Below are 13,316 nucleotides of genomic sequence, written 5' to 3' on the forward strand. Positions count from 1 at the left end.
AAGTAGGGAAAATAAAAAAAAAAAATCAGTAATTAAGTTGGAGCAAAACTAAAAATCTTTAAATTGTTCGAAATTCTAATTTTCATCGTGATTTCGAGAAGAAATAAACCCCACTCTGTTTTAAACTCTTTCAGGGAGATTTTTCGGAAGGAGGGGGCTTTAAGGGGACTTTAAGTTCTGTGTTGGTGGGGAGGTGCAATACACTTTTCTCCTGTCCTCAGAAAAGAGCATATAGTAGTCTTTTTCTTTCTTATGCCGGTCGTCCAACTGGCTCAACATCGTAAAAAAAAGCTCCATCCATTTCATCATTTGTATGTTATTTTAGCTAATAGAACGTATAGGAATAACTTTTTTCAGTACATTCTGGTCTCTATTTTGTCAATTTTGTTGTATCCTTGGCTATGTTGATTCAAGCCGGTGCTGGTAGTCAATTTGGACTGAGTTTGCTCTATTTGTGTTTGTTTTCACCTGCTGCATATGTCTGCTGGTTCAGGCCGCTCTACAAGGCTTTCAGGTACTGTTCCTTAACTAATTCTCTCCTTTTAAGCTAAACTTGTTGCTATTTATGGCCAAATTGATAGTTTTCTTTAGTGTTTAGGGTCTAATCTTTTTTCTTCCATCATTGTAGAGAATTGAAGGGTGGAACTAAAAATTTGAGTATTATTTAGAGTAGTGTTCATCAACCTCAGTGTTAACTGAAGGATACTTAGATGTCTCCACTAATCGTACTGAAAACCATAAATAGCGTTGAATTCTTTTTTTAAGATCTACTTCATTTTAATATTTGAAATATATTTAGATCGAACTTGAATCCTTGTAGCATTTTAGTAAAAAGCTCCACCGCATTCACTAATTAAGTACACTTCAGTGGATTTTTGTGCTCGGTTACGTTAATAATCCTAAGCTTTAAAACTAAAAGGCAATCACTTTTTGATAGTGCTAAAGTTTTTTAATCTTTTTACGCACCTGTTTGACCCTGGAAAAGAGGACAGTTAATTTTGTATCCCTCTCCCCCTGTGAATGGGTTTCTTTCTAAAAGCCCCCTGATAATATATATTCTTAACAAATGAAGATGCTTAGTCAGAGCATTTGCTCCAGATATCGAACGCAAAGCGCCCCCTGTTGGTGTCATCTGTTTTCATAAATAATATTGATTTTGAATTTTGTTGCTAAAGAAAGCAACGAACGAAAGCAGCGAGAAACGAACGAAAGCAACGAAAACAACGGTTTTTAGACGCGGCCAGTACATTTTGGATTTCATGAGCCTTCTTTCGGATACATGCTATTTAATTTGAATTTTTGTCACATCTTGGCTGTAGCTTTTCTAATAAAGAATAGGGTCCATTGGCTCCTCTCCATTTCTTAGGTGGAAAAGTCTAGAAAAAGGAGAAATTTGGTTCAAGTTTAGGAGGGTAGGATAGCACTTGATGGCCTTACCAAATAAGTGTTAAAAGCTTATTAAGTTGGTTGTTTTTGTTTGAAATAAGAAGTTGAAAACGGAGAAATTAAAGAATGGAGACCCTCTAAGGAGGCCTCAGGGTTAAGGTCCGCTTGAAATCTCCTTGTTTTTTCATGATATTGTGATTATTTAAGTTGCATAGTGTTTGCTTTCTTTGCTCTTTGATAAATATGAAGTTCACACTTTCTTAAACTCTCATGATTTCACATAATACGGCCTTTATTTACTGTTAGAGAAATATTGATCCTAGCCCCCCCCCTTCTCCCCCTCCCGCATAAGAAAAAAGATGCTACATATATTCCAATTCATAAGTTTCCCCAAAATTCATTTTAAAAATATGGTAAACCGAAGAAAGTGTTTTATTATTTCCCATTTTCTTATCTTGATTTGACAGGATGAAAAAGAATTTCAACAAGCTATGATCGTGTCAATTAAGCATTAATGGAACATTTCTGCTAGCCAAAAATGTTTACTTTTTGGGAACTTTCTTACATCCATTTTTTGGGAGCATTTGTTTAGTGTAGTTGGTGGGTATTGTATCTTTTCTCTTGTTCTTTATTATCTTTTTTGCGTAATGTTAAGAATTCTACAAAGATTACCCATAAAAATGACGATAGTATGAACCAAGGCAGAGGGTTAAAGTCAGTAATTGATAGAAAAAAGTAACGAAAAAACAATGAACAGAAAATGAATTAGTAAATAATGCTGTTATAATGCGGTTTTATGGCCCGGGTCAAGACAACCCGTGTAATGTAGTATAACATAATAATCAAACATCTTCTAGATCATATGATATCTGCACCATAGTAGGCTACATTAAAAGGTCATACTATAATATAGTAAGTATTAGTAATAATATAGTAATAATATAGTATAATAATAATATATATATATAATAATAATAATATAGTAAGTATAGTAAGTATTTACTATGCTATAGTAAAAGCTAGATTTTTGAAGTGCCTTTTTTTTGTGCACAGTTTCGTTCAGTGAATGATCCCCAAAGACACATGTTCCAGCACCTTGACGTGTATAATTTAGTTGCAAGCCGCCGCATGATGTTCGAAAAGCTATGGGTTAATTCTGTGACCTCTCTCTATACCGTACGTTGTTAGGTTGTGTTAATTTTTTTTTTTCTCTTTTTTCATAAAGCCGCCTAATACTTACTATATTATAGTATGACCTTTTAATGTAGCCTACTATGTTCAAGATTGATATCTGCAAACCCTTGTTGAACTACAGTCAATATGAATAAATAAAAAGAATAATTCATAATAATAAACCATGGTGAAAACTAATAATAACAGTAATCATGGTTGGATGTAAGTGGTAAAATTTTTCAGGAGCTATTCACGTGTGGTTTTAATAATTCAGCATTTGAACAGCAGGCAAATTGACCAGTAAATGTTTGCTTTTCAATCGACCTTTGCAGTATTCTGCCATTGTCACCTTGCTGTATTACCTTACTATGTTACGTTTTTAGTCAACGCTTGAATTTTGTTTCTAATTTGACGACAGCATCGAATCGCACCCTGATCTTCTAAAAAATAAAGCCACCTGCCTTCCTTTCCGGCAAATAATTATGAGGAGGGCCCTCCTGCATGTGTGCCTCCCCCAAAATCTTAATATTTTCATAACGTTCCCTGTATTTCAAACCGTTTTTTATGGTTGTGCTATTCTATGATTTTTTCTCTCCCCATCCCCCGTAACCCATCCTTTTCAGAAATGTCGGGCCTCTAAAATATTTTCTTTGGTGACAAATTTCTTTAATCGATCCTGTGTTTGGTTAGTTAATTTGTCCTTCTAGTTTAGGTGTACCCTCTTAAAATTTGGTCCTTGCTACTTTCTGTTTTTTTTTCCTTTCAATGAATATTGGCCTCGCCATGTAGTCACCACTGAAATCAGTTCCTTGATAGACCTTAGCTTGATTTCGCTATAACTGCCTGCTGTAATTTTATTAAAAATAAGATAATAAAAAATATTTTTTTAATTGATCCTTTTTTAATGTATCTATTTTCTTCTAGGAGTGACAGCAGTGTGAATTTCATGGCATTTTTTCTTATTTTTGCTGCCCAGTTAGGGGTCAGTGTCATTAGCGCTATTGGCCTCCCTAACCTTGGGTCTTGGTAAGTAATTTAAGCACAAAATAGAAGCTTCTGAGCTTTGCAGAAACAGTTTACAGCTCAAAAGTTGAATGGCTTTTTTCTCGTTGTGTAAGCTTTGCTCTCATTGTTTAGTATTAAAAAAAAAAAAAATCAAAACCGTCTTAAAAAAAATATAGGATTCCAGTCTAGGAAGTTTTCGGATTTGTTTGTGAGATTGGGTTTGGACTGTGGAGTATTGAAGATGACCATGTCCCTTGATTATTTTTCCATTTTTTTTGCCAACTCCGTAGTATTAGCATATTTGTTGGCGATGAGCATGGCTAAGATAAACATTTGAAAATGATATATATATTTGGCTTCAACTGTCTGTCGTCTGAAACTAGCTGCGATATTTTCCCTGAATAGGTGTCAAATTCACGATTGAAGCTCTACTAGACAGTTTACCCGGTCGGTTTGTTTTCGAAATCTAAGCCTGCTACCTGTTATTTTGACTGATCGATATTCGTCTTCACTTGTACCTTACTTTTTGTGTAATTAAGTGTATTAACATGTAATGAAAAATTCGATGCTAATGTTTTTGTGCTATTATGAATAATGAAGGAGTTAATTTTTTTTAAATATATTTCAGGGCAATTGTTCAAGGAAATTTTGTGAATAAAGCCTTTTGACGAGGCACCCCTCGCCATTTAGTGGCAAATTAATACTAAAATGTATAAACTTCAATTCCTTCATTTTTACCTTCTTTGACTTTCATTTGATCACCTTCTAAATATTTTTATTTAAGCAATCTACCAAAAGCTTATTTAATAATTGAATGGTTAATAACTGGAGCTGAAATAATTGGGTATGTGAGCAAAATTAATTTTAACAACATAAATTTGGGAAAATTTTTTCTTTAGGTTGTGCTTGGCCTGGCAGATTGTAATAAAAAAAAGAGAGTTATGACTTAAGCATTGGTATATTTTTGCTGCAACAGCCCTGGAAGTGAATTGTAAAACAAGTACTTGTACTTGTTTCATGTTGCACTCTTGGTTCATTGTGGCTTTAGAGATCCGAGGACATATTTGGCTCTTGCAAGTTCTGTCTGTAGTTGATGGCTCGACGTTAGAAAACCACTCTCAATCCTAGCGTTTCCCGACTGAACCCCTGAACTGGCTCCAGGTTGGACTTGATGGTGGATACCCAGGTTTTCTTTTGACAGCCGGCTCACTTCCTCCACGACGGAAACTGGAGACATTTCAGGCATTAATTTGATATTGCATTGTCAGGGAGTCGTAGTACGTGGCCAAATCACCGGAGGCGTCTGTATTTGATGACATTTAATTTGGGAAGCCAGTTTCCAGCTTTACGGCAGATGGCATCGCTGCTGACTCTTGCAGATTGCCTGACCTTCAGGATATACTAAAGGCATTTATGATAAAAGACATCCAAATTCCATGATTCTTAGATTTTTAATGGTCAGGGTTCGCAGCCATACTGTAGTACCGACACCACCATTGCATCAAGTATCCGCAGTTTTGCCTTCAATATACCTTGGTGCTTTTTCCGTTGGGGTTTCATCAGGTGAACAAAAAGACGTGGATGAAGAAATATGAACTTTTACTTTTTTGCGGTGCTGCCATAGGGATGTATCATAGAACCTAGATATTTAAAAAAATTGACGATTACGATAGTATTTCCGTTGAGCAGCACGGGTGCGTCTCCAATGCCACTTTTCCTCATCTGTTTTTTTTTTTCTGTTGACTTATATGAAGGCCTACAGATTTGCCCTTTCTAGATATGTCGTTGATCATGGATTGCCCTTCTAGGATGGACTCGGCAAATAGACCCACATCGTTGGCGTATTCTAGGTCTGTTACAGACATGGAAGGTTTTATCGTAACTCCTTGATACCGCTCAATTTCTTTTAGGATCTCATCTTTTACGAAATTAAACAGGTACGGGATTTCAATATAAAAAAATGAGGACAGCCTTCCATCAGTTCTAACTTGAGCTTTCGCGCCTGCATACTACGCCTTAATTAGGCGGATCAGCTTGTCAATTACGCCGTCTTCCCTCATGGTGCCCCATGTTACGAAGTTAAAAGCATTAATGAAGTCAATGAACAATTGGATCATCTTGCTAATGTTTAAATTTGTGCTCTAGAATCTGTCTTGAGCTGAATATCCGGTCAGAGCAGCCCATTTCAGATCTGAAGCCAATAAAGGGGCAAATTAAAACAAGGGAGCCTTTAAAAGTAACTTTGATTCATTTTGAATAGCTTCGTTTCAGGTTTTTTAATGAAGACGATGGTGAGGCTCGGTTTCAGTACTACTTAAATGAATGATTTGACTTTAAATAACTGAAGTAAAAAGGGGCAGCCTGTAATAATTGAACGTGTTTATGATTTTTTTTCCTTTTTTTACCAATGTTAAGAGTTACCGCATATTTGTGAAATTAGAAGCTACACAATTAATGAGTAGAGAATTTTGTCAAATATATAAAAATAAGTGCATTGGGCAGCTTTCAATTCAATCTTGAACCTTTTAAGAGTTTATATTCTAACTAGTCTTAATCTTGAGCTTCGGCGGGAAATTTCCCATGTGCGGGTGGGTATGGGACAAGTGCTACCTGCAGCTTTTTCTAACAAAGGATTTAAATGGGAATGTTTCTTATTTCCTATTTCGTCCATTTTTTATATTTTTTTTTTTTTTTTGCTTCCCAGGGGAGGGTCATTGTCCACTTATCCTGCCAATGTTCTTGGTCTTAGGAACATGAATTAACATTGGTTTAAGAAGGTTTTATCATACCGGCTAAGGACTCAACTCCAGCCAGAAACCCTGTAGATATGAATACCGGAATTGTTTTTTCATTAATCTCTTTTTTTCAGTGGTTTTGTCAATGGGTTGTCCTTGATTGCCAGCGGTGGAGGAGGAAACATTTTTGTAGGGATCCTAGTTGTTATTGTCGGTATTGGGTATGGAGCTGCTGCCTTTCTGGATTTTCTTCTCCTTGTCAAGGTAATTAACAAAATAGATGGCATTTAAATTTAAAAACGGTTTTTGTGAACAACACTGCCGAACCTCTATTTTGTGTAACAAAAGTATGCTTTAAATTAAAGCTAATAAAACACTTGAAATAAAGTTAATGAGATATTTTTATGAAATAAATAAATAAAAATGTGGATACCAGATATATTAGATGTTCAGTCAATATTAGACAAGTTAAAAGAAAAGGAAAATATATAAAAGCATTGCTCTTACATATTGCGTCTATTATATATCAATGGTCGTCTGTCTTTATCTGCTGCACTGATAAGAAATTATAGCATCTATAACAAGTGTTGGAAAATCAGTTGCAACAGCATTGCCGCATAACGTAAATGAAAAGATATTACTTGTTTTGTGTATCTTGAATCTAGAACATTTTAGTGTAAATAGAGCATGTAAGCGATATCTTTTGTTTCAACAAGTGTGTTGAATTGTTGCCGCTGTGGTATAATCTGGACAAAGTATTTGAATCTCTCTTTTCTTCTATTATCACTTTGAATGGTTAAATCATGACAAGTCAATGTGATCTATTTTAGTTTGTATGGCCGTGCTAAATGTTGGTTGCCGCACGGAATTTGAATTTTCAACAAAAATTCGTGATTTCAAACATAAATATATTGTATTGTATTATTTGTCCTAAACTATATAAAAAATTATCAGTTAGTAAAATAACTTATGTCGATCAAATGTTTCCGTAAGAAACGATGAAATTTTTTTACTCGGTTTTAGATTGACATTTTCTGAAGTTTATGTAATTTTTGGCGTTCAGAAGACAATTGTAATTAATCAATTGTGTTCAATAGCGCTTATTCAAACATATTAAATTAATTACTTACTTATTGTGTGTCAGAGTTTCATAAGCTGCAATTCGTTCTTTTCTAGACAGAAAATTCGTGTTGTATACGTCTATCAAGAATTGATTAAAAATCTTCCTGTTAGAGCATTTCTTAAAAGGTACTATGGAACGGCTAGGTTTTTAGCTCGAATATTTTTTTTTTTTTCACTTTAACTATTGAAAGATCTTAAGCCGAACTGGCCAGCCATGACAAAAAACCAACAGAGAGAAAAATCTCAATGAAAAAAAAAACCCACAAGCAAGACTGCGGCCAGTGGAGAGAAAAGACGAAAAATGTAAAACAACGCGGATATTTTGCCTGTATCAAAACAAGGCGTCTTCAGCACAAGAGAAACACAAGAAGAACAAGATAAAAAACAAACTAAAACTAAAAAACAGATAAAACAACCACCAAAAAAATTTACAATTGGCGCAAACTAATCCACGTAGGGAAAAGATGCTATTAGAGTTAGTCTTTTCCCTACGTGGATTAGTTTGCGCCAATTGTTGTTTTCTTTTTTCATTGAGATTTTGCTCTCTGTTTTTTTTTTTTTTCAGTTTAACTATAATTTTGGTACAATTGGGAACACCACGGGCATATAGAGAAGAACAGTCATCACTAGACGTTGATTGTTTCTTCCAATTTTCAGATTACTCCAGTGAAATTAATTTAGCTGTCCAAGACGTGTTCAGTAGATCATAATACTTGCACTTAAGCAGAGGCTAAAATTCTTTAATAACTTATTTTCCCTTTTTTTCTTGATGAGGGTTAAGGGAAAAGCATACTGTGTTCTCCTTGGGTTAACAAAGAACATAAGCTTGTCACCTTTTGTTTTTACAGTTGGGATGGTTGAGTCGTTAGGACGCCATGCTTAAGTTCTAGTCTCCATGGAGTCTTAGGACCTGGTCGTGGGTTCGAACTCAATACCTAATAATTTTTTATTACGTGTTCAGTACATCATAATACTTGCACTTAAGCAGAGGCTAAAATTCTTTAATAAATTATTTTCCCTTTTTGTCTTGATGAGGGTTAAGGGAAAAGCATACTGTATTCTCCTTGGGTTAACAAAGAACATAAGCTTGTTACCTTTTTTGTTTACAGTTGGGATGGTTGAGTGGTTAGGACGTCATGCTTAAGTTCTAGTCTCCATGGAATCTTAGGACCTGGTCGTGGGTTCGAACTCCATACTTAATAATTTTTTTATTTGCCATAGTACATTGAAGAAAGGACTATCCTTCAGCTCTGAAGGATTCGAGGTTATCGCACTCTGTAATAACGACGGTAGTTCAGCATTAACATCAATAGGTCTTGAGAGTTTAGTACTTCTAAACTTCGAGTTTAGCACTTTTTGTTATGCATTGTCCATTCAAAATAAGAACTACTCGGTAGTGTTGGAATCCCGATTTGTTTGGCTAGTGCCCAAAAAAAATAGTTTGAAGGATTACAGTAAGTGGTAACGCGACTTTACCACGTTTCTACTGATTTTGACTAAAATTTCGATCTTTATTGGTAAAAACGATCAACCAGTCGGTAAAACCTGTTAACGTAGGCCTAAGTCATACGTGTGCCTAGTAACCAACTAGTTGTAGTAAGGGTTTCTTGCCGTTAGGAAGAACTAAGAGCTCCTCGGTTGTAGTCAGAAAGTTTTTTATAAAATTAGGAGCAGGTCGTGAGTTGCGTTCCTGTGAACTGTCGTTAATTTTTTTGACTAAAATAAGGAGACTGTGGAATCTATTGCTTTAAAATTTATTCTTTCCAGAATTGTTTAGGACAGGAGCAGAGAAGTTAAATCTATAAAATTCATATTCTTGCAGCTAAATTGGGCTGGAGTTTATTTTAGTTTCTTTTCATGGAATCAAGTCCTCTTTTTCTTAATTACAGTATGTCCATTCAGGAATCACTTAGTAAAGCTAGAATTATACGCTTTCCGTGACAGGATTTAATGACCGCGATAATATACTAACAAACGAAGAAAAAATAGATTTTCTTTCTTCAAAGCAGGTGGATTCAAGAAGAATTCAGCTTCCAAGTTTTTTTTTATTTTTTTTTTTTTTTATTTTACATTTGACTTTTGTCATCAACGGACAAAACCACAAAATTGAAAGAATTGTAATACTGTGCCTTAAAATAGAGTAAAAATAACTCTGGTCCTGTCCTTTGCTTGAATTATAAAACAAAAAAAAATTAACACCTAAACTTAAAACGTCATACTAAACTTAAGATCAGTGGAAATAAAGTTTTATAATAATTCAAGCTCAAAACGGCCAGAAATTACTATTAAAGATTAAATGAAACTGAAAACAAACAGAAAAAAAACAATCATGGCAAACGTAAAGATAACAGAACTGATACAAATAAATCTTAAAACGAGTAAAAATCAAATTGAAATTTCCAAGTCAAACCTAAATGAACAAATATTCTTACAAAAAGGAGTTTGACTACTATCCCTTCCCCCTCTTATAACCGTAAAAGCCAAAAGCCTGTTGTGTCATTTGTGTTTTGTTGAAAACTATATGGATCTTCAACAGTGTGCTTTTGTTTTTCAAAACGTCAACGATAAATAAAAGATAAACCACTATAATAATCAAGATGAAGGAACGAACTGATGAAAATAAACTGAACGTTGACTATGTAATAAATTTATTTCCTGGAAAGATTTTATTTCATTGTAATTTTTAATTTATTTTTCAATGTTGTAAATATAAAAAAAAATACTTGTAATATAATTCGTTTTCAGTAAAGTGCAAATGGTGTAATAGGTTTAGACTTTTACCAATAGGGGATGAGGAAAGGGGCATTAGCTAAACACCTGTTTGTAGTAAAGAAGAGCATGAGAGGGGTGCTAGTTGTTCTCTGACCTCTTTTCAACAGTCCCCTTTCTGTTTTCTATTTTCTAATTTAAACTTAATATTTTCACCCGTTCTTAAGATTTTACAGATACTCCTTTTTGATGAACTGGATACACATAGTGTCTTTTGATTATTTTTTTTAACGTACTCTTCAACATTCCCCAGAGTTTAACCTTTTTGAACACACTCAGAATAAAACATTCACCCTTTTTCTAATGATAAATCCTGCATATAAAAATGGCAAATTGCATGATTGACCATCCTTGCCCAGGGGGCAGTAGGGGACATTGTATACCTTGAGGCAAAGTCACTAGACCCTTTGACTATTTTGAACAAAATTGCTTTTAAAAATTTCAATCATTGTTGAGGGGAGAAGGCATCTATAAAGGGTCGGGGGGGGAGGGGGTTGCCCTCCGATCTCTTTTCAATATACTCTGAAAATTTCCGCTTTAATACCCTTAGCCGTTCCTTAGATATTGCTGATTGACAACTAACCTTCACACAGTTTGTTTTGATTGTGTTCCATATACTTCTCATCAGCTGTTGGGGGCTCTGTCATCCCCATTGGCGTCGTTATTTGACCTTTAGACCATTGTGAACAAGATGGATATTTTGAAGTTTTGACCAAAGTTCTGGATGGAGGGCAGCCAAAAATGGCAGGGAAGGGGAACTAATAGCCCTCCAAACAACGTCCAACATCCCCCCAACATGTCCTGACATTTTCAACTTAACACCCTGAGCCGCTCTTGAGATATCGCAGATCCGCCTTTTTTAATAAACTGGATGCACATAGTGCCTTTTGATCTGGTTTAACATACCCCTCAACATTTTCCAAAGTTTCACCTTGATACCCTTAACCTTTTCTGACACAATCAGGATTTAAAGTTTCCCCTTCAGCTAATGATAAATCCTGCATGTTAACAATGAACGAATTGCATAATTCATAATCTTTTCCCAGGGCTGTGGGGGCATGGCATCCCCGGAGGCTTAGCTATTAGATCTTTTGACTAGATTGAAAAAAACAATTATTTCAAAATTTTGATCAGTGTTGAGGAGAGGGACACCTAAAAATGGCAAGGGGCCTGGTTACCCTCCATTCACTCTTCAACATTCCTCAACATACCCTGGAAGTTGTAACTTAATACCCTCGGCTGCTCCTTAGATATTGCTGATATTCCCTTTCGATAACCAGCAAGCACATAGTGTGTTTTGATTGTGGTCGGCATCCCTATCAGCGTTTCTTTTAAGTTTCACCTTAATACCCTTAGCCTTTTTGTAGACCGAGGATCAAATATGCCCTCTTTTCTCAATGAAAAACCTTATACATTAACAATGGGCAACTTTCATGACTTACAGCCCTTGCCCTAGGGGATGTGGGGATTATGTCAACCCCAGTGGCATAGTTATTTGACTTTTGGACTATTTTGAGCAAAATGTCCGGCCATGGAGCCTTCCCGATCATGGAGCCTTATGGGGGAGGTTGTGTTGAAGTAGTTTTTTGTTTATGATTTTTATTGTTGAATAAAGAACTCAGAAAATTGCTATTACGAAATTTTGATCGGATGCAAACGGGGGGAAAAAACATTGGAGGGGGGCTGGTTGCCCTCTGATCGCTTTTGACTCTTATAAAGGGAACTACAACTTGTAATTCCCTATCGAATGAGCCCCCTCCGAAGTTCATATGACCACCCCTTCGATATAAAGCTCCTCTGAAAAAATAAATCATTGAAGTCTTATGGCCCTACACTCTAGGCAACACTAGTGCGTTGCCTCTGACCAAGGTTTGCTTTTGGTTGTTGAATCTACATCATGACAGACTACGCTATGCCTCCTAATTTTCCTAGCTGCTAGGAAAATAGGGAATCAAAACGAAGAGTGCGCTTTCAATATGCTAGGACCTAGCATTATTAAACTGAAAGTGCACTCTTTTGTACTTTGTCCCGTTTCATAAATCGTTCACAATTATTGTATTGCAGTAGATAAAGAGGCGGCTTCGGCGAACCTCGTCTGTAAGATATAAGCAATATTGTTTAACTTTTGGGTATGATTGCTATCTTCCATGCCATCAATTTTTATTATGCATATATGATCCCTTCCTTTAAGAACTGAACAGATATATAGTTCGTCCTTTTTTTAGGTTCATGGAATTTATAGATCAACTGGTGCATCTTTTGCTAAAGCTCAGCAGGAGTTTAGTCAAGGAGTATTCAGAAATGAGGTGGTTCAGGGTGCGGCGGCTGGTGCTGCTCAATCAGTTATCCAGAGTCAAATGCAAAATGCCTCTCAGCCTAATCGATACTAGCCCTAGAACTTAGTGAGGAAGACAAAACATGTAGAACATTACTGGTGATATAAGACTGAGAAAGTCCTTAATTAGTATTGAAATATAATGCTTGTGTTTTTTTAATTGATGTGAAGTTTTTTTTTTCGGTGTTTGCACTTATTTAACATGATTGATGTTTGAAGATTTTTGTCATATTTCCTGTTATTCTGTAATTATATGTTCTGCTAAAAGACAAAGAACTGTCAGTACATAAGATTGATGTTTGAGAATATGATTAGGAGAAGCCTCTGTCAATTTCGTGTGTTTGTGTGTGTGTGGGGGGGGGTTAACTTAAAAATAAGAAAAATAGGCGATCGTATGGAATTACAAAATAAGTTATAGAAAGAGATTTCAAAATTTGGAATAATCAAGGGCCTCGGCCCATCATTCTCAATTCTCTCGTCTCTGAGTCTTGCTTCCAAATGATCGACTTGCCTGGTCCACCTCTAAACATTTCCAGAATAAGTTTAATTCGCTCACCTTTTCTTTTTCTAGTTCAGGTTAAGTAAAGATGCTGGAGCAAAGGTAATCATTTTGAATTTGAGGCTAAAGTTAGTTTTCATAAAAAAAAATAATAGATTTTTGAAAATTAACTTCTTTCTTAACAATAACCCTCGGAAATTGTACTCAATGAATTAGTGGTTCGTATTAGAAATGGATATTGAATAGAAATTTTGATACAAATGATCGATTATGAATTGTAACCCATACTTTG

The 13,316-nt window shown here is 35.4% G+C and overlaps 1 protein-coding gene across 2 annotated transcripts in view; it reads left to right on the plus strand.

The window, feature by feature from the left end:
* Scamp (secretory carrier membrane protein) overlaps positions 1–12,820 on the plus strand; it is a 79,970-nt gene extending 67,150 nt beyond the window's left edge. For both annotated transcript variants that reach the window (XM_089094630.1, XM_089094629.1), the window contains exons 6-9: positions 358–514; positions 3,484–3,585; positions 6,434–6,563; positions 12,416–12,820. In XM_089094630.1, coding sequence (XP_088950756.1) covers positions 358–514; positions 3,484–3,585; positions 6,434–6,563; positions 12,416–12,580 — 554 coding nt within the window. In that variant the 3' untranslated portion in view covers positions 12,581–12,820. The remainder of the gene's footprint in view (positions 1–357; positions 515–3,483; positions 3,586–6,433; positions 6,564–12,415) is intronic.
* Positions 12,821–13,316: the final 496 nt, after the last annotated feature.

Source organism: Artemia sp. Qi Xiang Cuo, chromosome 9 (assembly GCF_049724085.1).
Source record: "Artemia sp. Qi Xiang Cuo chromosome 9, ASM4972408v1, whole genome shotgun sequence".
NCBI classification, from domain to species: Eukaryota; Metazoa; Arthropoda; class Branchiopoda; order Anostraca; family Artemiidae; genus Artemia; species Artemia sp. Qi Xiang Cuo.